Source organism: Lynx canadensis, chromosome B1 (genome assembly GCF_007474595.2).
Source record: "Lynx canadensis isolate LIC74 chromosome B1, mLynCan4.pri.v2, whole genome shotgun sequence".
NCBI classification, from domain to species: Eukaryota; Metazoa; Chordata; class Mammalia; order Carnivora; family Felidae; genus Lynx; species Lynx canadensis.
Window position 1 is genome coordinate 142,098,409 of NC_044306.2, and position 27,077 is coordinate 142,125,485.

General features: G+C 40.1%; 1 protein-coding gene across 1 annotated transcript in view; it reads right to left on the minus strand.

Moving 5' to 3' along the window:
* Positions 1-27,077, minus strand: part of FRAS1 (Fraser extracellular matrix complex subunit 1) — a 424,264-nt gene that overhangs the window by 22,031 nt on the left and 375,156 nt on the right. The window contains exons 59-66 of the mRNA XM_030313622.1: positions 20,422-20,627; positions 15,961-16,117; positions 13,820-14,020; positions 12,079-12,266; positions 10,623-10,898; positions 7,601-7,833; positions 4,853-5,013; positions 2,711-2,925 (exon numbers count right to left, since the gene is read on the minus strand). Coding sequence (XP_030169482.1) covers positions 2,711-2,925; positions 4,853-5,013; positions 7,601-7,833; positions 10,623-10,898; positions 12,079-12,266; positions 13,820-14,020; positions 15,961-16,117; positions 20,422-20,627 — 1,637 coding nt within the window. The remainder of the gene's footprint in view (positions 1-2,710; positions 2,926-4,852; positions 5,014-7,600; positions 7,834-10,622; positions 10,899-12,078; positions 12,267-13,819; positions 14,021-15,960; positions 16,118-20,421; positions 20,628-27,077) is intronic.

Sequence of the window (27,077 nt, forward strand, 5' to 3'; positions counted from 1 at the left end):
GAGGGTTATTTCCTCCCTGGGATGAAAAGGCATATGGTTACATCTCAGTTCAATTTTTACCTCACTCATTTAGTTACTTCTGCAGTCAGTAATTATAACCAAGTACCCACAACCGTGCTGGGCACGTAGGTGCCAGACCAAGCTTCTTCCTCAGCAGTGGAAAAAGCCCAAATCACTGCCGTTATGGAACCTATAGTCTAGTAGACATACATAAATTTTAAAAATAAAGAAAGGGATAGGAAGTGTCCAGGATGCTTCTTTCTATAGGGTGATCTGGGAGGGCTTTTCTGAGGGGGTGATACTCGAACAAAAACATTTCTGAAGACTGAGAAGGAGATGTGCCTCCACTGTTCAGTTGCCTTGGACAAGATTTTAAAGGCACACAGTTATTCCCAATGGATCAGTACATAGTCCCTCACTGACCACATTTTCCAGTGGCCTATAGGAGAGCCTGAATCAGCCCTAATTGGGAAGATGCCCAAGTCTATTCACATCTCTGGCAACAGGAAATGAGGTCATGGGATTTGGATATCATATCTAGGAAACTTCCCAACACACAGTTCAGAGCTGTGTATGTTTGGGCAATTTCCCATCTCCTACAATACCTCACGGAAATACTTTTGAAAAGGCAACACATCATACTTCCAAGAGAATATTTCTTCTAAGGGAATTCCTGTTACTGCTATTAACTTGGCTCAAACATTTTTATTTAACTATGCAGTGAACAAAAACTGGATGGAAAGATAACAAAATATAAACGGAAGCTTTCATGGAGAAGCTAACTGCATGTACGTGTGTATGAATGGGAGAGTTGGTTTATTCATTTTATATTTTCCTCCATAAACACATATTTCTTTTATAACAAAAAAGCTTAGTTTGAAAAAATTTTATTTTTATCATTGGTGGAATCCTATAATCCCCTACGGAACTTAGATTTTTCTTTTGTTTTCAACCACAATGTAAAGTGTTTCCATGGGCAATTTAGGAAAAGAGCCAAGTGTTTTATCAATCTTTGGGACACAAAAATTTTATTTTTCTAGAATATTTTTTCATATTCAATGTTGTCAGGGATTTAAAATTTGATTACAAGTTTTTCAAAAGACTGCTAATTCCATAAAAAATTATCTTTTGAAATGGCTTAATCTGTTTTCTTCAGGAAATTTCTAGACTTTATCTGGACCTCACACCGTATTCTGTCCCTTTAATATACAGGCTTTGCTAAAATTATTGATATTAGAACCTCAATAATTCTTTAGCTGATTGAAAAAATTAATTTTCCCTCTCTGTTTCTGTTTTCTATCCTTTATCCCTCATGACATTACTTACTAATCCTTAAAAAAAAATCCAAACCTTGACAAATATTTACTATATACCTGCAATGTGCTAAGTTCTTTCCCCTGTTGAGATGATCGGTTGCAATTTCAGATGAGATTCAGAGAAGTTACGACAAGAAAAAAGATGAACTAGGGCTTGGTTATAACTAGGGCTTGGTCTACATTCTTTCTACCATACACCAGCTGTTTTAACTATTTTTAAAGAAAGGGACTGCAATGAAGTACTTCTGTGCATATATTCTGTGTTGGTTCAAGAAGTGGGGCATTTATAACAAGAAATCTTAGCCTTTGAGATTTTTAGGCATATTCTGAACAAAAATATACAAAAATATGATTAAAGTAAAAACACGGAGAACATAGAATACTAATTTTTGAGAGGTCAGGAGGAACCAATCACTTAGTTTTGCATTTCGAAGGTGAATATAGGTCATGTAACTGCAGAAACAGATAACTTAAGAATGCTTTAATTTTCCACTCAGTAGAGGGCAGTAGTGTATATAAAATGAGAGCTAACCAAACAGAGATAGTGCAAAATAAACCAAATTTTAATCAAAGGCACGTCCTCAAAATGATTACTCTCAGTGCCTCCAGAAGTCCCTCTTTCAGTGTGGTTAAACCGATTTGAAATGAAGAACAAACGTTAATTTTTAGTTCATTGAGATAACTGCTGATAATTAGGTAGAATCTGCTTTAGATTCATATTTCCCATGAGGATGCATTTCTTTGATATAACTGCCCCTATGACTATGGTTTCTTGCTAAAATTTTCTTTTGTCACTAATGTTCCACAACGATTAAGAATGTGTCCATTTTTGCAAGGGTTGTAAATTTCACACAGATTTGGACTAGGAATGAAATCAAAGTGTTATACACAATTCTCTTTCCATAATGCTTAAAAAGTATTATGTTTTCCCTGTCTTCTGGAAAGGTACACCTTACTTTGACTTATTTCCCCATATGTGGAAAAGAAAACATCTACTTCGTAATAACCTTACCATGAAATGTCAATCCTTTTGGCTTCCAAAATATACCCAGAGGTATGGATATATATATTATATATTATATATATATCTAGAGAAGCAAATATTAGATTTTTATATAAGTGGCTGTGCCAGACAGTAATGTTTTTCCACATTCATTTTAACATTTTCCACATTAATTTTCCAGTTAATTGATTTAGAAGACTTTCGAGGGTTCTCTCTAGCCATCATGCTGCTAAGGTCTCATTTGAGGGACTTCTAAAGACTCCTTTGGTTATCCCAGTTCTGGGGCTGGGCACCAGATGCAACATGCTAACAGAAGTACTTCAGGAAGAAACAAAATTTCATATGGCACCCAGGTGCTTGCAGCCTTTGGATAAGCCCCTGGAGGACCCACCTGGAAGTCGGCAGTTACAGACCCCCCACAGACATCAATTAACTCAGTCATGTCATAATAGGCATCAAAGGTCCAGACGCAGCTCTTCAGGTTCAGGTGTTTGTAGAGCTGGATGGTCTTGGGCTCCCGGACGCTGGGGTCAAATTGGAAGGGGCGGTCATAGCCAGGCCCCAGGGCCGTGCTGTCATAGACCTTATCGTCCAGGAACCCTGCCTCTGTGGGGGAGGGAGGAACAAGGAACAAGAAGTCAGTCTGTTGACATGCCCCTAGTTGGCTGCCCAGGAGCTGGGTGGGGAGAAGGGATGTGTCCTTGAGAGACTGAGATAGCTTACCTTCCATCAGAGACCATTAATGGAGCAACCCAGGGTTCCCAATACACACTGCATGAGAAGGGGAGGGGAGCTAGAGTACCTGTTGCTAGGGGGTTACCTGTGACTGAGTTCATAGACTCCTCTAAGAGACTGCATGAACCCCAGAAGAAAAGATGAGCAAAGGGTACCATAAATGGAGCCAGAGCTCAGTGGCCCTGTGTGTCTTGGAAAAGAATACATACTGAAGCTTTGCAATCAACCCTTGAAGAAACAGATTTACTACATGGATGATTTGTTGATGAATTGTTATTTTTTAAGACTGATTTTTTAAAAATAGCTTTTATGTAAAGCCAACTGACAAACATCTGACTACCTCCTCCCCTGCTATGGTTTCTGAACTCTTAGGAAAAAAAAATCTTAATTCTGTGCTAATGAGTAAATAGCTCGCTAATGATGCTTGACTAAACCTTCCTGCTACGGGCAAAAATTATTGGATCAAATGCTGCCAAGCAACCAAAGTGTTCTAAATTAAGGAAGACCTTTATGAAGTAGAGAGCTAAACACAGATACAATTTTAGAATATCAAGATTCAAATTTTTTATAGTACTAAAAGCAAATATAATATTCTGAAAGAGTCTTAGAATGTCTGAAACGTCTTAGGATGTTTGACACTAGCATCTGGTCCTCTGCCCTGAAAGGAGTAGGATCTCAATTATCATGTGTTGAATTTAATTGTGTTTAAGTGGGAAGAGGTACAAACTTTCAGTCTATAAACAGTGTATGTTTCTTTCAGTGGCTGCACAGGTGAACCGGTTAGACTTTCATGTGTAGCTCAGTGACTTGCGAATAATTCATACTCAACTAATTTCTACCGTGTAAAGACCATCACTACCTAAAGTGATGCTTAATGAATATGAAAGAGCGTATGAATGCTTCTCTATCTTCTAAAATACTGGTAAATGATTCATCGGTTGTCAAGGGAGGAAACATGCATTTAATGCGCACTTGCTAAGGTAAATGGAAATGGACAGGATCCTTTGTAGAGTAAAATGTCTGCTATGGTAGACACCAGAATGTGCCACCCGGGCTGTCAGCTCCTTCAGGTTTGCATCAGTGGCACAGCGGCTCCTGCAGCCACCCTTGTGGGGGCTCTGGCATCCAGTGACTGAGGTGCCTCAGAGAGGGCTGTCAGCTGGGGCTGGAAGTAGGAAGAGTTCCTGAAGCGGTGGGGGCTTCTGGAGGGCTGCACTGCAGTCTGACTTCTCCCTCTGCCCAATTCTGCGTCCTCTCCTTCCTCTTCACAGATGCTGATCCCCAATGAACATCTTGCACCCCCACATTCCATCTCAGCTCCTGCTCCAGGAGCCCATCCTATAACATGTGACATCTGCACTTTAGCTTTCTAAAGATGCTGCAATAAGGGGATTTCAGGGCACAGATCCAAACATGCTCAACAGTGGGGCAGGGAAAGAACGAACATTTACCATGGCAGGTGCTTTAAAAACCATCAACAGATTAAATCCTTACCCTGATTGGTAGCAATTGTTTTCCTCATGTCATAGATAAGCAAACAGTGGTTTGGGGAAGTTCTGCTATTTCTGTTTAGTTGTATAGGTAGTAGAGTTAGGGATTCGAACCTAAATCAGCTTGGTTCCAAAGTCCTTGTTTTTCCCTATTCACTTCACTGTCTGAGATGCCTATGTTTGGTTGTCTGCTAGGAAGGAAATCTACTAAACATGCAGACTTTGAGGACTGGGAGACACAAAAGCAGAGTTCGCCTCGCTCTATCCCTAAGGGCCACTGTGCTGGGCTGGAATGGGAAAGCCCCCACCTGAGATGCCTCTCAGGTCACGGGTGGTGACGAGATTGGAGCAGACATGCTGGTGTCTGTAGATGGACTCAGATAATAGAAAATGCAAGTTGTGCAGCGGCATGGTGGAGATAAGGGGCAGCATTCCATCCTGGTGCGGGATCTGCACGGAAATGTGGATTCTAAGGGAAAAAAGGGCGGAGATAGTGTTTAGGTGCATGCTATAAGCAGTTAATATGGTACATTTCTTTCTCATAACTCAATCTGCCTTCACCAGTGAATTTACCCTTTTTTTTCTTGAAGCTTTCTGTGTAGGAACACGAGGGTATGATATATGTGTGGGGTTGTTCTCCACCCCCGCCCCAGCCCCCCCCCATCAAGAAATCCTCCAGACTCAGGACTGATAGCAATCAAGAATCACAGGTGTTTTTTTGTTTTGTTTTGTTTTTTATATATACAAGAAAAGATAATATCACAACCACAAATGACTTTAAAGCTTCCTTTTGCTTTAAATGGAAGCTTTGGGGGCGCCTGGGTGGCTTGGTCGGTTAAGCCTCCGACTTCGGCTCAGGTCATGATCTCTCTCACGGTCTGTGAGTTCGAGCCCCGCGTCGGGCTCTGTGCTGACCGCTCAGAGCCTGGAGCCCATTTCAGATTCTGTGTCTCCCTCTCTCTGACCCTCCCCCGTTCATGCTCTGTCTCTCTCTGTCTCAAAAATAAATAAAACATTAAAAAAATTAAAAAAAATCAATGGAAGCTTTGTTTCCTTGTGTGCTACAGCAGAATGACTGATAGAGGTGCTGCTCCCCTTCTCTGTCACAGTGAGTGTCTGGGACACTTATATTTTTTAAAGTATTTGTGCCAAAAGACCTCACTGAGCTCTTTATACTCTAAGGTAGATATCCCCACCCAGGAAAATATCTTAGAAATAGTTATACCCCACTACTGCTACTGTCCCCCCCAGCCAAAAGAGACTTTTCTCCCCTCTCTCCCTTCAAGTTCCAGCAACAAGGGCGGCCCTAACTGGCCTCTGTTTGCAGTGTGCTCTCCCCTCATCTACATTTTTCCTTTTTTAAAGTTTATTTATTTACTTTGAAAGAGGGGCAGACAGAGAGGGGAAGAGGTTGAATCCCAGGCAGGCTCCACACTGTCAGTGGAAAGAGCCTGATGTGGGGCTTGAAGTCACAAACCATGAGATCATGACCTGAGCTGTTAACTGACTGAGGCACCCAGGCACCCCTCCCCTCATCACTTCTCAGCACATAGGTGCCTTTGCACCAGGAAGTCTGTAACTTATTCATATTGGCTGCTATGTCTTGTATGCTTTCGGACTGACTCTGTTTATCTTGCCTCCCCACAGTGAGGACAAGGATCATTTCCTTCATGTCTTTTGTTTCTCCAGAGCACGTAGTATAAAATCCTAACTAAAACACGAGCTTAATAAATATTGGTTAAGACTGTGAAAGAACAGAACTGTAGTTATGGGCTGCGTTATTTTCATTGTACAAGTTTAAATTTTCAGCATGTTGATTGAGGGTGCCTTTGACTTTTTACAGCTTGTCTCTTGGAACAAAAACCCAAGAGACATTTTTAAGAGGAATCGCTACCTTGCAATATGAACATGATGTCTCTTTTGCTGGGAAAGGGTCAGTAGTGCCCTGGGCACTCCTGCTACTGCTTTTCAACAAAAGTAAATCTTATTCGGTTGGAAAAAAAGAAAGAATTTGCATATTCTTGGCTCCATATTTAAATGTTTTTTTCTCCATGCAAATGAACCCCTTTCTCTGAACTTAGTTGCTCATAAAGGCACATACATAAATACCACAAGGTTTAATGAATATGTATAATATGCATGAATTCTTTTTTTGCTAGGCAAAACTGAAAGTATCCATTTCCATCAAACTCATGGTAGCACAGGAAAACATAAAAGCACACGTGCCCAGTGACTTTCAATTTACACAGTATTATTACTCTGTTCACTAGATATTTAGCAAGAGTCTCTTAGGCGCCAAGAAGCACTGTCCCAGCCAGAAGGGACAAAAAAAAAAAAAAAAAAAAAAAAGAAGGTCCGTGCCCTCTCCGTCTACTGTGGGGACAGACAGAGAATGAAGGGTGATAATGCTCTGAAAGAGGTATGGGTGGCATGGGTGCCAGTGGAGCTCTAAGGGGGAGCTTCCAAATTAAATTGGGGAAGATGATGGTTCTTGCAAAGGATGTCATGAGGTAGGTGGAGGAGGACAGTAGGATTTCACTACATTGAGTGGAAGGGGGCTGGGAGAATTGCTGGTTGGAAGCCCTGGCAATTTGGTTTCAGTTTGGTTCTCTGTGGGTGGACTGGCAGGTGAGGATGGCAAGGTGAGGGGCATGAGGCTAAGAAGACAGGCAAGGGGCCAGTTTTCGGGAGCCTCTGAAGAATTTTTTCTGAAGCTTTTATCACCACTCTTCTTTTTTTAATATATTTTTTAAAAATGTTTTTATTCATTTTTGAGAGACACAGAGAGAGAGAGAGAGAGAGAGAGAGAGAGAGAGAGAGAGAGAGGGACAGAGCCTGAAGCAGGCTCTGTGCTGACAGCAGAGAGTGCCATGTGGGGCTCAAACTCACAAACAGCGAGATCATGACCTGAGCCGAAGTTGGACACTTAACCGGCTGAGCCATCTGGGTGCCCCTCCACTATTCTTATTTTGCAGAACATCACTCATTCATCTGTCTCACCCAGAAAACACATAAAAGGATAGCTCTCTCATTGTGGAAGGCACCACCTGCCTGACCTGTTCGGATGTTCCTTGTGCTTGACGTCCAAGTATTTCAAGGTTGCGATGAAGGACTGAGCCTGGAAGCCTCTGGCTGTCCCAGCTACGACTGGGGTGTGGCAGATTGCACTGTCTGTTCCAATGGTAACAATGTTGCTCCTTAAGGGGGTCCCCACATGGCCCACCTTGTCCACAGCCTTTGCCACACAGCGCACATGGAACCTCCGGCTGAAGTAAATGCTATCCAGGACCTACCGGGAAGCAAAAAGTACATCAGACATGTGTTTACTCCTTAAACAGCTCCTTCCACTGTATCTTCTGGATGATATGACATCACCAGTTTCTGGTACAGGGTTATCTGTGAAGACCACCCATTATCTGTCTATCCATCCGACTATCCACTCATCTATTTATCTGTTCATTCATTTGCCACAAAACTGGTGACTTTCTCCCAGAAGCCAGTCACTAGGGACAGAGCAGTAAGTACTTGTAGCCTAAGGCAGTATGTCAGACAGTGTTAAGTAGATAGATGTGGAGCAAGAGGCCAGAGATGACTGGTTACCGGTGATAGTATTGGTCTCTTTATATATTAGGTTCAGCATAAGGACCACTCAGCTGATTTTCAACCTTTCCATTAAGACTGGTTGGTCTCGAAGTCACTTTTGCTGAGGGCATGGTGTCAGGATACAGAGGAGGGATGCTTCCTTCCCAGGAATTCTTATTTTTCTTTCTTTCCTACTGCTGGTCCCTCCCCCAGCCCCACCTAATGACCACACACATTGCAAAGGTTACAATAACCTGCAGGGTGGAAATTGAGAACTTGTCCTCTGAAACCTACTGGCCTTTGGAGGTCTTTCAACAGATTCTTTCATGTTCCCAGACACAGAGAAGCCATAAGAATGCTTAACTCAATCTCTGCAGAGGCCACGTGGGTCACCACAACTCTTTAGGTAATGTGTGCATACACACAGGGAAGCACATAACAAGAAAAGTTAATTAGTAGTTCTGTGTGCCATAGACCTCCCACAAAGCAATCATACAAACTTATAAATTCTACCCATGAAAACAATTTCCATTGAAGTCCATTAAAAATTAAAGAGGATTTTTCCATTAAAATTTTTCTAATTAGCTGCCAACGCCTTATTTATTTATTTACACATGGACTTAGTTCAGAAGGGATTTGAGGCATCTTACAAAAATGCACACAATACAATGGTATTAAATAAATAATTGAAGAAACAAAGATAAAGCAAAGGAAACTGGGGTAAAAGTATTAGTCACCAAGTCAATGCAAGAAGAAAAACTGAAACATAAAGTAAAATTATAAACTTGGTACCTGTTAAAAATGTATATTTGGCTCAAATCAGACCAAACTGCCTTCATGGTGTTTTGAAAAGAGAATTAGATACTTAATAAAACAATAAGCTATTAAGTCTTGCCATTTAAATTTTTAAAATTTATCAGGTAGTTTAACTAGGTTATGTTGCAAAAGAATTGATCTATTGGCCTTTTTAAAAAAATTTTTTTAACGTTTATTTATTATTATTGAGAGACAGAGAGAGACAGAGTATGAGCATGGGAGGGGCAGAGAGAGGAGGAAACACAGAACCTGAAGCAGGTTCCAGGCCCTGAGCTGTCAGCACAGAGCCTGATGTGGGGCTCAAACTCACCAACTGCCAGATCATGACCTGAGCTGAAGTCGGATGCTCAACCGACGGAGCCACCCAGGCACCCTGACCTATTGGCCTTTCTGAATAAGCTATGTGCAAACAGTGGACATGAGTGACTGCTTTGTCCAGGGCCCCCCATTCATCTATGCCTTTCCTCCACTATTATCCCATGTACGTGAAGCACGTACTGAAATGAGAAGAAACTGAGAGCTGAATATGAAAAAAATCTAGAGAAATTCAGTCTGAAAGAAAGCTCTGATCTCCAAAATTATTAAGTGCATTAATTTTAATCAAAAATTGTTGAGGGCTTACTATGTGCCAGGTACTATGCTGAGTATCTCCACTGCTTCCAGTTCTGTCTCTGGGGAGAATGACGTCACTGGAGTGAGGAGCTGTCACTGCAGTGTGCTGTTTCTTAAGGTTGGGCAAACCCTTACTCACTGTTCATTGCTCTCTGATGGTGGGTCTGGGGTCCCACCTCCTTGAGGACAGCAACTGCATAGTGAACTTCTTTGCGTGTCCTCCTACAATTTTGCAAAATGCTGATCCCTCGGAAACATTCTCTCCTTTGTTTAATAACGGTGCCGTCTCTACTAGCACCATCAATGTGCTGAGCATGTTGGGCTATAAAAATGTGGTAGGACCCTTGGTCCAGGTCCTTAAGGAGTTTCTATCCTACTACTTATTGAACGATTGAAGACATGTGGAAAAAAGTAATCATTAACTGTACCTACCTAGAATCTTTGACTTACTTTACCATTTATAGATCACTTTTACAACCGATTCATCAGTGACCTTGTCAAGTCGCTAAGTGGAAGAAGTACTATTTTGCAGATCAGGAAACGGAGACTCAGGGAGGTTAAGCAACCTCTTAACATCACATAGTTAAAAGTAGGCAGAATCAAGAATAGTAAACAGGTTGTCTGATTACTGGCTTGGTTCTCTTTCCATTATACCATATTACCTCTTCTTATATATAAGAATTAAAAGACCTGGGGGGGGGGCGCCTGGGTGGCTCAGTCGGTTGAGAACCGGCTTCGGCTCAGGTCACGATCTCACAGTCCCCCGCGTTGGGCTCTGTGCTGACAGCTCAGAGCCTGGAGCCTGTTTCGGATTCTGTGTCTCCCTCTCTCTCTGACTCTCCCCCATTCATGCTCTGTCTCTCTCTGTCTCAAAAATAAATAAACGTTAAAAAAAAAATTAAAAAAAAAAAAGAATTAAAAGACCTGGGTATATACTGTGTACCTGCTCATTCATTTATTTCATTCCAAATGCCATGCAAGGACCTTAAGGAATTTGATAAAGTTGTAGTGACAAAGAGAGACACAAGTTTTCTCCCTATGCAACGAGGCCCAGACCCCTAGACCTACCATGTGGTTGACACTGGTAAATGGTGTGTTGTCAGTGATGGTCTCAAAGGGAGAGCGAGCCCCATTGCCATCAGTGGGGGTGGCTACTTCCCAGCTGAACTGCACAGATGACTGGTTGATGCCAGCCTCGCTGCAGCGTTCCTTCATGACGGCATACTTGGGGAAATGAGAGTCACAGGGGGTGACACAAACCAGTGGGTAGCCTGGGGAGGGGGACTTCTTGACTCCTTCCTTGGTAACCTCTTCTACGTGGTCATAATCGGCAAGTGTAACAACCTGAAAAGGAGCAACAAAGCTTCAGCCTGGGCTGGGTGTTGGGATGCTCAGAGAGCTAGGGGTCCCCTCCCTAGAGATCCACAAGATCCCTTAACCGCTAGGGATTCTTTAAAATATAACGGAAGTTTTCACAGTGCTTCGCCAGGCATCCCTAAAAGATACTACATATCAGTGGTGAAGAAGATCTTCCTTTTGCCAGAGCTAAAAATCTTTAGTATCTTGTTAATCTTATTCCTGAATCAGAGCTCTATCACTCATGTGGAAAATACTTTTATTTTCATGCACACTGTCACTAAAGCTATATCATGAGTAACAGTTACTAGTTTAAAGTTGCATTAAAAAATACAATAAATTAAGTTGCATTAAATTGTTAATGATACACAGTAGTATATCTGGCAAAACAAAAGTAAATAAAGGGAGTGTATTTCTTCCATGGTTGAATAAGAGACACATTTTGGAATGATCCTTCTACTATAGAAGACTAGCTAGGGGAGGCTAGAAGACTTATTCTGACTGCCTCATTATTATGGGTTAAGTTCCCCTTGGCAACCTCCAGGCATTTTCCTCCTAACTGTAAAGTCGTTGCGTTCATTGCATACACCCCAACATGGGAAGCCGGGTACTGCACTTTTGCAAATACTTACCTCTATGTGTGTGGCAAGTATGTAGGGTAATAGATACGGGGTAGCATTATTTTTTTTCTCCACTCTTCTAGGTCCCACCAAAGACGTGAGAAGATCAATTGTATTGCACTTTCTGTGTTTATCACACTAGGGTATCAACATGGTTTGGTCTCACTCTTCTGTCAGAACAGGGTTTCTCATCCTTGGCACTACTGACATTTATGCCAAATACTTCTTTGTTGTTGGGGCTGTCCTGTGCATTGCAGGATGTACAGCAGCACTCCTAGCTCCTACCCATTAGATGCGAATAGAGCCTAGTGTGACATCCATTGACAGTTGTGGCAACCAAAAGCGTTATCAGACATTGCCAAATGTCCCGTGGAGGTAGTGGTGCAGGGAAGGGGTTTGGGAAGGAAGGAACAAGACGGCTCCTGGTTGAGAACTACTGTGTTAGAAAAATGAAGAAGTATAGCACCAGAAGTCCTACTTCTGCCAAGTTCTCAGCTACTAGTCACTAGGACATACGAGTAGTGATCCCTTTAGGTCAAGCAACTCACAATGGGTGGCGCTGGCAATATGAGACTCCCTGCTGCTTCCTGGTCTAGAATTGTCACTGTGGCAGTGGTCACATCACCAAGAACTGCTTCCACTGGGTCATCTGGGCCAAGGACTAGGGAGAAAGATTCATGCCATTCCCGGTCTTCATTGGACAGGATCTCGACTTTGAAAAAAATATGATCCACACCTTCACCAAGCACAGAACAAAAAGAGAGCAAAGGTTCTCATTAGGTGACCTCACTAAGACAGTGCAGGTTGGCACTGCTGAGACTTCCTGTTAAACAACGCCCTTTCCTTTTAGAGGTTTTCTATACATACAGTGGCTGCTAATCACTTTATTCCCATCTCAAGTGAGAAATCTATTTTATAGACCAAATTCCACCTGTGGTAGAGGCTCAGTATTGCAGATTTACTATTCAATGCCATATGAGAATTAATGGCCCCTGACACTAGCTGGTAGTAATAAAAATCTATGATCCAAAATACACTCCACCCTGGTTATGAGGAGTTTTTGCTTAATTTTTCTTTCCCCTTTACACTTAGGCACGGGATCCTGTGTGGCAGTGAGGGCTTGCACACAAGACATCCTTCAAAGCTGTCCTGAGAAGCAGTACCTCAAAGGCTTCCTACTAGGCCATATCTGCAAAGACGATAACATAAAGGTTTGGCAGCCTGGAACGAGGAGGGTGAGAGCTTTAGAAACTCCCTTCCTTTCCTATAAACTGATTCTCTGAGGGTGCAAAACTCCCTGGTTGTAGTTAAGGCTCCCTTCTTCCTCTCCTATAAACTCCTGGGTTAGGTTATTCCCAAGACCTATCTTTCTACCAGATCCTTATGCAGAAAAAGAAAAAGTAAAGACACGTGGAAGAATAGTCCTTGTATGGAGGTGGAGGAAGGGCATCTACGTTTCCAGCAAACACTAACCAGATGTACATGGGATAAAGCGAAAAGCCCTCATTCCAGTGGAATGAGAGACATCAGAGACTCCTCTCCCTTCATGTCTGAGGGAGTCACTTCTTCCCCCCACTGGCCAAGACATCTCTGAATAGGACATCTACCACTGTTGCCCACTTCTGGCTACATTGCAAATGGCTCTAGGATCTGCACCAGTCTTTTTACCTTATGTTGCTCCAGAAAGTTCTGTGACAAAATCTAGCATATAATTCAACTCCTTCTCCATCTCCAACTATATCAGATAGTTAAACAGCCAGCTGTGACCTGAATCCCATCTCTCTCTCTTCCCTGACTCATTTCCATAGTTCTCTCTACACAATAAACCTTTTTTAGAAATATCATAACAGGGTATCCTGTCTCTTAGCAGATGTTAAACCACTGGAGCACAGAGACTGTGCCTTCTGGATTTGAGTAATCTCTGAAGGTCCCAGCACACTGGTTTGTATCAATATTTGTTGGATCATGGTAGTCATGTTTATTCTTTTAAAATCAACTGCAGCTGTTACTCAACCAAATCATAGGCTAACAATAACAACAAAATCCTTTTAAATGAGCCAAAATGCCAAGGATGTTCTGAAGTAAGGGATCTCCTTTTTTCTTTTTCAGAAAAATGCCATTTTTTAAAAAAGATTCCTATAATATCAAATGTGTGCTTAATAAATACTTCATGATTAATCAGCACTACTGTTTTCCTCTTTTATTTTTCTGCTCATCCCTTTCTTCAAATACAAGATATTTGCCTCTCTATTATGTAGAACTCACAGACTGGGATTGGCATTCAATTACCGGGACTGAACTTCAAGACTCGACTCTTGGGGTAATAATCCACCCCAGACTGGGCAGACCCATCGCGTGTGCTACAGCGGATCTTGGATGTCCTGTTCTGATCCCCTCTTCGGATCACCTTGATGTTCAGGACGGCTATGGCATCTGGCCCTGAGGGTTCACGGACTTGATATGCAGCTTCTTCAAACTCAATGGTAGGGGCTAAGGAAACAGGATTAAGAAAAACAAGAGCCAGTTAGAAAAGCACAAAGGATTCCCACCCCCATGAAAACATCTTATAAAGACAAGAGGGAGTTTTCCACATTAGTAAATAGTACAAAGGCACAATGGCTTACAGTCATAAAAATCAATCAGTTTTTACTTCTCAGCAAAGGTTTGGTAAAGGAATTTATTTGTGATTCTGCAGGACTTCTCACAGGTTTCTTATTAAAAACAGTATAGTGGGGGAAATATTTTTAAGCACTTTGAAATGCATCATGTCCAAGTTTCCATCTGAGTATCACAACTCACAAAATGTTTTTAATTCACACACTTTATCAAGGGACTGAGAGAGAGTAAACCCTTGGTAAATACCAACCAATGGCATGAATCAACTCTTTTTCATTTATGAGATATGAATTTCTAAGTTTTATAATTTATCTCATTTATACACAACCTAAACTTCCCAAGTCCATCTCCCATCTCTGATCTTCTGGGTCCTTCCTCCCAGGGCCCTTATGTCTCTCACCCTTAACTTTTCCTAACTTCTCCTAGGTTATTTAGTTAAGAAAGAGTAGTTTTAATGAAGAACCCAAGACTTCCTAACACTCTGGTTTGAGGTGCGATTCTCATTGCTATGAAATGATTAATATGTTGGTTTTAAAAAAAATTTCAAATTGTGCCTTCTTTTCCATTATATTCTTAAGGGGAAGGGTGAGGTGGTAGTGGTGGATATAGTGAGATAAAAAATGGGATAATTGAGAACAATTACAAATTTTATACCATTTCTAATATGCTATAATATTTTGGAAAAATTTCTAGAGTCTCTGTTCTTTCCCTTCTTTCTCTCTCAGAAAGTTAATTCTTCTTAATTGTAGAAAATAAGCTTTATTTGAAACTTTGTAGTTTTAATAAATGCCCTTTGAAACTTAGGAGTGTTACTTATTACCTCTTGAGACTCAATCACTAGGTTTCTGTGTGACCAGGAGAGGCTCACTTCAGAATCTGAATCCGGGTCTTGCTGGGTGAAGGACCAATTCAACTTCAAACCTGGCTTTTCTTATTTTACCCAATGTCCAAGTTAGTCCCCAATTTTATATCAGAAACCCTGAGAGTCTCACTGACTCTCATGTAGATTCTAGAATCTGACAAAATAAGGTTTACAACCAGTTTTGCTGCTTATAGCTGTGTAACTAAGAGCATAAATTATATAAATTTGCTGATATTCAATTTCTTCGCTTATAATAGAGGGATGATAACATCTACCTTACTGTCAGGATAAAATGAAATAAGATAAGATAAGATGCTTAGCATGGTTTTTGATACGCAGTAAATATTCAATAAAAACAGCTATTACTATTTGTAATATTATTATACATTCACTCATTAAAATATCTATTTGAATAAAACAATTATGTCCCAATTTGAAACAGATTTCGTTTTGTTTTCCCTAGTGCCTGGGTCATTCTTGGCTGACACCTGACTAAAGAATTTAAGATTTTTTAGGTTAATAGGCCAAATCAATTAGAAGAAAGCTGAGAAATTAGATTTTTTCTGGGAAGGTGACAGCATTTAAATTAGTTCATTGGATTCAACTGATTCTGACTGTATATCCAATCTTGCTCCTGAACTGCAACGGCTTAAATAGTTTTTATTCTCTGTCTGCCGTAGCATCTCTGTCCCAGCTTGTAACCACACTCATCTCTGATCTCTTGGCAATGTGGTAGGAAATAATGAGATTAAAAATACCTATAAACTTAGTGGAACTCTGTAGAGGATGATCACTTGGTGCCAACAGTGTATATAAATACTCTGAAATTGTTATCAGTAGGCACTTTTATAGCACTTTCATTTTCAAAAAACACCTATAATTACATTATTAGTAAAACATCAGTTCATGTTCTATCAACCAAAGAATAAGTAAAGATGATATCTTCTATTACCATCTTCATCATTGGATATGGTGATGGTGGCCATGTTATTCTTCCCAACTCTGGCTCCACTCCAGTGGTTTCCAAGAGGGTGGCTGAGATAAACCCTGAATTGTTCCTCAGGCTCAAACATGGAGTCATCATGGATAGAGACAGTACAGTTCTTCATCTAGAGCCAATGTCATAAGATAGATTAAAATTTGCAGTAAAAAATCAGTAGCTTGCTTGGTTTTCCTAGAAAATGATTTTTCTTCTTTGCAGCACCAAAGAGCCAACACAAATTCAAAAGGATCCAAACCATTTCATTTGTAAAATAGAATGTTTAAATCTAATAGTTCGTGCCTGACTGGGACATACCTACATGTGGAGCTTTGTATTAAAACATTCCAAACTACTCTGAATGATCAGTCATGAGTTATGAAAAACAAGATCAATAAAACAACCCACTCCAATGCACCTGAAGGAAATTTGTGCAGAGCAAATCAACGAGTATGTACGTGTTATGAAAGGTATATTTCTGATAATGGGGGTTTACCATATGTATTAGGCTTCCTGGAGAGCAAAACAATGGTCCTTTCCCTTGGCAAAAACAGAACAGTTTTTTATTTTACTTTTTTTAATGTTTATATTTATTTTTGAGACAGAGAGAGACAGAGCATGAGTGGGGGGAGGGGCACAGAGAGAGGGAGACACAGAATCTGAAGCAGGCTCCAGGCTCTGTCCAAGCTGTCAGCACAGAGCCCAATGTGGGGCTTGAAGTCATCAACGGTGAGATCATGACTTGAGCCGAAGTCGGATGCTCAACCGACTAAGCCACCCAGGCGTCCCCGGAATAGTTTTATAAGGAACTCAGAAAGGCTTCTTGTTAGGTTGAAGATACCTTTCAATGCTGCAGAACTCTCAAATGGGTTGCCAAATGGTATCTCATCTGAAAACTGTTTAGTTCTGAAAGTCTGAGAATACAATCTAAATCCCTGCACTGTTGGTAGGAATGCAAACTGGTGCATCTGCTCTGGAAAATAGTGTGGAGGTTCATCAAAAAATTAAAAATAGAACTATCCTATGATCCAGCAATAGCACTGCTAGGAATTTACCCAAGGGATACAGGAGTGCTGATGCATAGGGGCACATGTACCCCAATGTTTATAGCAGCACTTTCAACAATAGCCAAATTATGGAAAGAGACTAAATTTCCATCAACTGATGAATGGATAAAGAAGATGTGGTTTATATATACAATGGAATACTACTTGGCAATGAGAAAGAATCAAATCTGGCCATTTGCAGCAATGTGGATGGAACTGGAGGGTATTAAGCTGACTGAAATAAATCAGGCAGAGAAAGACAGATACCATATGTTTTCACTCTTGTGTGGATCCTGAGAAACTTAACAGAAGACTATGGGGGAGAGGAAGGGGGGGGGGAAGTTACAGAGAGGGAGGGAGGCAAACCATAAGAGACTCTTAAATACTGAGAACAAACTGAAGGTTTATGAGGGGTGGGAGGGAGAGGGGAAAGTGGGTGATGGGCACTGAGGAGGGCAACTGTTGGGATGAGCACTGGGTGTTGTATGGAAACAAATTGGACAATAAATTATATTTAATTTAAAAAAAAGAAAAAAACCCTTGTTTGACAGAAAGAAATCAAGTGTTTCCCACACTGAATATACTCTATTGAGGAATGTATTCTTTTTGATCTTTTTTTTTTTTTTTTTCCAACGTTTATTTATTTTTTTTAAGACAGAGAGAGACAGAGCATGAACGGAGGAGGGGCAGAGAGAGAGGGAGACACAGAATCGGAAGCAGGCTCCAGGCTCTGAGCCATCAGCCCAGAGCCTGACTCGGGGCTCGAACTCACGGACCGCGAGATCGTGACCTGGCTGAAGTCGGACGCTTAACCGACTGCGCCACCCAGGCGCCCCTGAGGAATGTATTCTTAAGAAAACAGAAAATAATGCCAAAACATTTTAGATGAAGCAGTAGCTTCAATAGTAGAGTCATGTGATATGAAGTGGGATTACTTTTACTTGAACTATATTAAATCCACTCCACTGCTGTATTGCAAAGGATCTGTGGGTAAAAAGAAGTTTCACTCTCATACTTCTGAGGTCACACTAAATGGAAGAACATCCTGTGAACATTTATAGGTAGCTTGCTAAACTGATGTTAAGCCCCTGAAGAAGTTCCTTTTCCTCTTGATAGAAAGCATACATTTAGTAGTGACTCTTTAGGATATCTTTTTAAAAAGGGCATTATCATGAAGGACAAGTTTCAGAGACAAATTGCTTAGCAAGCCAGAGAAAAATGAAGATTCCAAAGTGTGCTTATGAATAATGATAGATTGTCATGTGGGTAACATATAGATGATTAGACTGTATTTTCTTAATAATTTTATTAAACTATAAACTGTCTCTTGGATAGGAAGAGAATTCTCTTTTGAACTTAAAACAAATACAGACATGTAGACTCAAAGCTGAAGATTGTATCTGCAGTATTTGTGTGTGTGTTTAAACACATGTTTCAACCTGCCACCAATAAAATCCCCCCACCCCCCAAATATAACTAAGACAGGTTTCTATGAGTCATGAATCTATAAAAGACCAAGAGTCTCAGAGAAGGAAGATATCAGTTTTTTTGTTTTTTGTTTTTTTGGTAGTAAAGATGAACAGAGGAAGAATCTGCAGTGACTTGGGATGGGTAAGATCATGTAATACTAAACTTCAAAAAGACTAATCATAAGGCAAAAATTTGGTATGTTTGACTATACCAAAATTGAAGACTTATGTTCAACTAAGAACACTGTGATCAAAGGTAATAGATAAGTGACAGAATGGAAAAATATGTTTACAATATTTAAAATGTCTACAACTGGCAAGGAATTAATGTTTATAATATATAACAAAGACTGCAAATCAGTAAGAAAAAGACAGCAATACAATAATAAGGAACAAAGCACAAACATATTTACATAAGAGGAAACCCAAGAAGCTACCAAGCATATAAATTGGTACTAACTGGAGGAATGCAAATTAAAATGACACTTAACTTTATACATGTTAGATTAGCAAAAAGTTAAAAAGATGAGTAATGCTAGGTGTTGGAGAAGTTGTAGGATTACAGCAACCTTCATGCTACTGATAGTGACTTTCTGGAAGGTATCTTGACCCTATTTTTTCAAATTAAGCACATACATGGCCTATGGCCCAGCAATTTTGCTGCTGAGTGTATATCCAAAGGAATTGCTACTCAGGGCTATAAGGACATGTATGAGGATATGCATTGCAGCATTATTTGTGGTAGCTGAGTGTTAGGAGGTGGCTGGGTGCTATCTGTGAGGTTCCTCACAGTCTATTGTTGAGAAGGGATGGTTAAAATGTACTAAATGCACATTATGAAATATTATTCACTAGCTCAGCAACAGGTTAGATGTGTACATAAGTGATGTGGACATATATTAAAATATATTACTGAGTAAACACAGTAAAAGTTTGAAAAGGATACAACATAGTAGCAGTTTTATAAATTAAAAATTATGCATATAAAATAAGAATTTTTAAAGAACAAATATAAATTAAGAGGTACACATTAAACACAACAGATTGATGAGTTCTGAGGTGGAGAATGGAATGTGGCTGGAGAATAGGCATAAAATAAATAAACAAAATAAGAGATGGGCCTTGAAATGACTAATGAGAGGGAACAAATGACTCAATCATTTGAAATTGGTATCCAAAAATGGGGAAATGTGATTCTCATTCAATATACACTTTGACATATACTGAGGTTGCAGGCTTTGATTCTTTTTTTTTTTTTTTTAAGTTTATTTTATTTTGGGAGAGACAGAGACAGAGACAGTGAGCACAAGTGAGGGAGGGTAGAGAGAGAAGGAAAGAGAGAATCCCAAGCAGGCTGTCAGCGTAGAGCCCACCCACTGAGCCATCCAGGCTCCCCTGATTCTAATGCAGCCATATTTACTGACAGGAGTTTCTCAGGAGTTTCTATGCCCATGTATATATACATTGCTAAGAAAAGAACACTCCACTGCCTTGAATATGCTCAATGTCTGCTTATTTGGTCCTATACTATTGGTTCTATACCAGAATGTATGTTGCCCTGAGACAGGGGCCCAGGTATTAAAGAACTGTCTCTTCCTTCTCTAGATAACATTGGTGGTGTGTTCATCTCATGTAGTTGCAAATTCCAAGGGACCTCATTCATTTGATTTTGCCAAATTCCGAAACAGTTATATATCATTTAAATTCCTAGTTCAACCAATGATATATGTATTTATTTGGTTGTAAGTAGGATACAAAGAAGACAGCCACATAGGACAGATGATAGTATTACAAAAGGTATCAACTAGTAGAAGAATTCATAGGATGATCAGAATTTGTCAAACTGACTTCATTATGGACAAATAAAGGCATGAAGGAAAAAGAGAATCTGATCTTTCAGCTATCATGAATCCACTTACTTTCTCCCCTTTCAGAAATGTAATCCGTGAAGAGTCTGCATTTCTTCTCTCCTCAAAGTCCTCCATGACCTGAGCAGAATGGCTCTGGGTATAGCACCTCACTGAGGACTCATAACTCAGGTCTCCACTCCGAATGATGGGGACCTGCAGGACACCCTCCTTCTCCTTCACCAGGAGCAAATCCTTGGCAAACTGCATGCTGGGTACTGGGGGAGCAGAAGGAAAGATGGAGGCATCATTAGTAGGAGGCAAAGGGAAGGTGGCCATAGCTCTCAGCAGCCCTCAGTATCCCTCAGCAGCCACTTGGCAGGAAAGGTCTATGAATGGCCATCACAGGCTGGCAAATCAGAGATGGTAAGTCAATTTCAAGGCATGGTTGCTCTCAAGACAAGGGAACTGCTTCCACTGTTGAGTGTGCTTCCAATGAAATAGAATCAGTCAATTCTGCATCTGTTTTCTCTCAGATGCAGGGTGCAGCCCCCATCTCAAATGCAGATGAGTAATGCAAGTAAAGAAATGAGCCAGGTATAAGAAAACTTTTGGATTGAGACTTGAGTATGCAAAAGGTTTGTTTTCCTTCTGAGGCTACAAAAAGGAAAGGAGCAGCGCAAGCCTCATGATAAATGGCCACTCACATCGGTCCTGGGACAGGGAAACAGTAGGGAAGAGCGGGGACATTGGTAAAGAGGAAAGTTCAGGCCTTTTTAAAGGGGGTCACCCCTCAGCTCCAGTCTTTTTTTTTTTTTTTTTAATTTTTTTTTTCAACGTTTATTTATTTTTGGGACAGAGAGAGACAGAGCATGAACGGGGGAGGGGCAGAGAGAGAGGGAGACACAGAATCGGAAACAGGCTCCAGGCTCTGAGCCATCAGCCCAGAGCCTGACGCGGGGCTCGAACTCACGGACCGTGAGATGGTGACCTGGCTGAAGTCGGACGCCTAACCGACTGTGCCACCCAGGCGCCCCTCAGCTCCAGTCTTTTGTTGGCAGATATCTTATTTTCAGATGAAGCCAGAAATCTGGATTTGTATGTTGTATCTCCTAAACTTTTTTTAAAAAGCAATCAGTTACAATAGTAAAAAGAAATTCCATATAGGCCAACCTCTTTGGACCAAACAAAAGACATCCACATGCTGAATTTGGCCAGTGGGGCCCCAGTCTGTGATTACTGCTATAAAATCACCTTTTCTTTTATAGCTCACTTTTATGGTCTCATTTGACTTAGGAAAGGACCAGGGCGAAATTGTGGTTAGAAACATGGGCTCTACAGTAAACAGGCCTGAATTTCCACCCAGTCCTGCTACCTATTAGCTGTACGATATAGAGTAATTTACTTAGATTTTATGAGTTTTTTTTAATATATATAAATTGGAAATATTACTATCCAGCTTATAGAATTGTTGGAAGGACCAAATTTAATGAAATAATGTATGCATGGTGCTCAACAGAGTATCTGGCGCATCACAGGCATTCAAATTTGGTAGGAATTATTATATTATGATTTGCCCCCAACTCCAAGTTTCTCAATAAGAAGAACCATTTTTTCTCTCCTTACTTTCTACAATGGGTACAATAATGCTCCACGTTAAGACATGTCCTGTTCTGAGACTCACATCTTGTTGATTGCTGGCTATTTATTTCTTAATGAACAATACAGAGAGGTAGTCCCTCCAGTCACATGTCAGAGTCACCTGTGGCAGAAGCTGACCCTAAAACTGTAGACTGCTATTTCCTTGCTGTGTCTTGCATATGCCTTGCCACACCTGAAAGGAAGGAACCGAGAGGTGAGGACCCAGCATTCTGCAAGTCAATATGTAAAGAGCTCTGTTTGCCTCTAACTTGCCCACTGCTCAGAACAGTTGGCACTAGCAAAAACAAAGCAAACTCCTTACTTAAGCTAAACCTAACAGTTGCCACTTACTACCAAAGAAAAACCCAGAAGATACTTCTTAAAAGAACAGTTCACCTAAAGGAAAAGTAACAACTTTGGCATTAGGACCCAAATATTAACCATTTAGTGTTCTGTCATCCAATAAAACAGTCTGTGCTGTTGAAAGGTGAGTGGCAAAGATGACCTAGCATAGAAGGACAAGAAGGAAACTTGTTGGCAGGTAAAAAGCAACACAAGCAGGAAAGCTTTTCTGCCCATGACAGATTATCTAAAGCTTTGGATTGATTTTTTTTGCAGGCCCAAAAGGCATCAAGCCAGATGAGAGTTCAGTCTCTCATGGTAATGTTTGGGTTTTGTCATGTATTCATTAACCCAAAATTCTTCTTGAGCTGTAAAAGACTCCTTTTTTTTCCTCCTTAACAAGATATTAAACTGAATTCACTCCTTCCCCTATCTGGAAAAAGGAGAGAGAGAGAGAAAGAGAAGGGAAGTAGGTGAATATTTCTCACAATCACCGGCCTGCCAGGAATGGTCTCTGCCTTTATGGGAGCCCCTAGTCTGGTTGGAGACTGAGGCAAGAGACAATGGAAAGACAATAAGGTGGGTTGGGCAATAGATTTGTTTACACGGGTTATGGCATACAAAGGAAAGGCCCAGCCCAAGTCAGGCACTATGTTAAGGGCTTCCATACATGTGGAATCTTCTTAACACCCCAACTATAAGCAGCAACACTGTTCTCAGGGAAGTAGGAGCACTATTCTCATTTATGCCTGAATGCAGATTCCTTCTCCTTCCACACCATAAAATGGTGATCCATGAAATGGTGATTCCTCGTGGAGGTTCACAGGCTTGCACTAGGTATAGTGCATTTACTGTCAGCACATGCATCGTACACAGTCTAGTCTGTAGTTATCTCATTACTGGTGTTACAGTCTTGTGTCCTGAAATAAACTGTGGGACTCTGCTCCCTGCTCTGCTGTAATCCATACAGTGCTGGGCACCAGTCTTAGACTGCAAAATATGCGCTAAATGCTATTATTCAATAATCTTCTTAGTAACTCACAAAGTAGGTGCAAATGTCACATCCTGAAATTTGAGGGCCTCTTTATGGGCAATGCTTAGATTGGAGATTTAGGAGAAATCCTGCTTCCTATTCTCTTGAGTTAGAGTAGGTAGGATATTGTGCATACACAAGGGTGTGATAAGATTGCAGCTACAAGGCCTTTCATGTCTTGCTCAGCATTCCTCTGGTCCATACTAAAGTCTAAATCCAGGTGCCAGAGCAGAAGAAGAAAGTGAAAATAGGAAAATGTTCTGAGATGAGCTACTTAGATGATTTATGACCCCAAGATCACCCTGTGGAAAAAGATGAAAGACCGAAGATCACTTTGGAAGGCTGAAAGTTGACATTATAAGAATACTGAGTGACATCAAGCATCTAAAACTGCAATGTGAAAAAGTTAGCACGGTAGGGTATAAAATCAGAAGACTGGACTTGGATAGAACAGACCTAGGTTTTAACTCTGGCCCTATCACCTCCTCGCCATGTGACCCTAGGCAAATTATTCAACCTGTTTCATAAATTGAAGAGCTTATAAAGATTAGAGAGAAGGTAAGATCTTTCTACCTTAATGTGCACGTGGAGGAAACAACAAAAGTTAGCAATTCCTAGGAAGAAGGATAGCCAATAGATATAACCACTGAACACTACAATGGGTTACTGAAATAGCTTTGGGGATTTCTTTTTCTGGGATAAATTCTTGACTAAATATAGTTTGTTGTAGCCTGCCTGAAAGATGAGAAATATTTTAACATAAGAATTTTCTAAGTTTGCAACCCTAATGTTCATCAATAAAGCATGAAGAAAAATCCAAATGGAAATGTTTTCTGTTGATCTAGGGCAATGAGTCTTGTATGTGTTACTGGAGTCCCACTGGCAAGTATGATAAATTACAGATGTGTCAGGAAGAAAAGAAATTAACATGTAATAAAATCTACTATGTGCCAGGTACAATGGTAGATATTTTCACATGCTTTCTAATTTAATCCTTATAATAACCTTATTAGGTAGGTATTTTCATTATTTATAGATTAACAAAATTAGGCTCAGTAACCTTATGTTGCTAATCTAAGGCCAAAAATTTAAAAAAGTGGTAGGGCTGGAATTACATTTTAGGTCTTCTGATTTTGCATTCCCTTTCCACTCCATCAGAAGGAAATTAAATACCTTTCATGTAAAAGCATTAGAAGCCTTTTCAAGAACAAAAAGGATAACTGAATGTCCTTCTTCTTTTTAGTGAATGAAGAAAAAAAAACATATCCCACAGATTCTACTATTGCACCAAATAGGACTAATTCGTATAGCGCAAAAAGTATGAACTTGAAGCCAAAAACTTGGTCCCTCTTTGTATGAGATTTTGGGTGTTTACTCCCTTGATTCTAGTCTCCTTATCTATAAAATGGAAACAAGTATAAAACCATGAGATTATGAGCAAATGAGAAAACTCTAGTACATCACTCTGTAAATTCTCAGGTAACATGAAATATAAAATAGTATAATTGTTATAATCTTGTTCATAGTTATGAAGTTACTATTTTATGAATCACAACCCTAAATGTAAAACTTAAAACTAAAAAAATTCCAGAAGAAAACCCAGGAAAAAAAAATCTTTGTAACCCTGGGTCAAGCAAAGATTTCTTAGATACAATATTAAAAGCATAATCCATAATAAAATTATTGGTCAATGGGACTATTTCAAAATGAAAAACTATTGCCTTTTGAAAGAACAAAAAACAAGCAACAGATTGGGAGAAAATATTTGCAAAACACAAATATTTGTCCAGAATTTATAAGAATGTAATAACAGGGGGAAAAACAACTCAATTAAAAATGGGGAAAATACTTGAATAATACTTTGCTAAAGAAGATATATAGATGGCACATAAACACCTGAAAAGATCTCAGTGTCATTAGGGAAATGACTTTCAAAACCATGAGACACCATTATCCATCTACTAGGATAACTAAAAAGAACTCGCAGAAACCTAAAAACACCAGATGTTGGCGAGGGTGTGGAGCAACCAGAATTTTCATACACTGTTGGTGGTAATGCAAAATAGTCATAAGCATTTTGGAAAACAGGGTGGCAGTTTCTTAACATACAATCAAACAACCCCACTCCTAAGTACTTACTCCAGAGAAATAAAAATGTATAGTCACACAAAAAGCTATATGCAAACTTTTATAGTCATTCCAGTCATAACTGCCAAAACCTGGAAACAACTCAATTGTCATTCAACAGATGACTGGATAAACAGGTGACTGGATAAACAGGTGATTGGATAAACAGGTGAATGGCTGAACAAATTGTAGTACATCTATATATTTGGAAACTACTCCACAACGAAGGAAATGAACTACTTATATATGTAACAACATGGATGGTTTTCAAAGGCAATATTCCAATGAAAGAAACCAGACACAAGATGCTATATTACATGATTCCAATTATATGACATTCTGGAAACGGCAAAACTGTATAGGCGAGAAACCATCAGTGGTTGCCAGGGCTCACGATGGGGAAGAGGTTGGCTACAAAGGGGCATGAGATAATTCTGTAGGGTATTGAAACTGTTCCACGTTTTGATTGTGGTGGTGGCCACGCCACTGTGTGCATCTGTCAAAATGCACAGAACGATACACTAAAGAGGGTAAATTTTAATTTATGTAAGTTAGATCTCAACAAACCTAGGTACAAAATAAGATATAATTTTGGACATTTTCATTATATACATATTGTGGGTATTATATGTATGCATATGTTTTATAGATATTTCTCTTGAAGGTACACACAACAACAACAACAACAACAAAACAACAAAAAAAACTGGTTAAAATGGTTGTCTCTAAGGAGAACAACCAGAGGGTTGGGAGACAGGGGTAGAAGGTAGACTTAATTTTCATAGTATACCTTTATTGTCATTTTTAAAACTATATAAATAGATAAATTATTTAAAAATAACTGAAAGCATTAAGGATCACCCTGCTGGCTTCCTGTTCCTTTTTCGGTGACTTTTCACTCACTGAAAGAGTTTAATTATGGGCTCTATTGTCAACTACGGAGATGCTAATGAGGATCCTCCTGAGTTAGGTAGAAAGTTTGACCAGATCTTCTTTTCCAACTCCGGCATCTGACAATTTTTTTTTAATGTTTATTTATTTATTTTTGAGTGAGAGAAAGAGAGAATGCACGTGCACACCAGTGGAGGAGGGGCAGAGACAGAGGGAGACACAGAATCTGAAGCAGGCTCCCGGCTCTGAGCTGTCAGCACAGAGTCCATGAGCCATGAGATCGTGATCTGAGTCGAAATGGGCCACTTAACCAACTTAGCCACCCAGATACCCCTAGCATCTGATGATTCTAAATTTCATCAATGCTTTCCAAGAAATAACTGTCCTTTCCTGGTCATCATTCTGTTACTTAGGTTAGCTCTTCAGTGGAGACTGATATTTTATTCATATACTTGTGTCTATTCATTCTTGTACATCATCCACAGGACTGCCAGTGTCAGTTTCCTCCAACAAAAACCACACCACTCCTCCACTTAGAAGCACTCCTCTCTGCTTACAAATTCCTTAGGCTGCAACATAAGACTTTTTTGAACTGGACTCCAACCTGTCTTTCCATTTCATTTCCTTCATTTCATTTCATTCATCTCCAGCCAGGCTTAAAGCAAAAGTAAGCATCTCACTGCTTTCCAAGTAT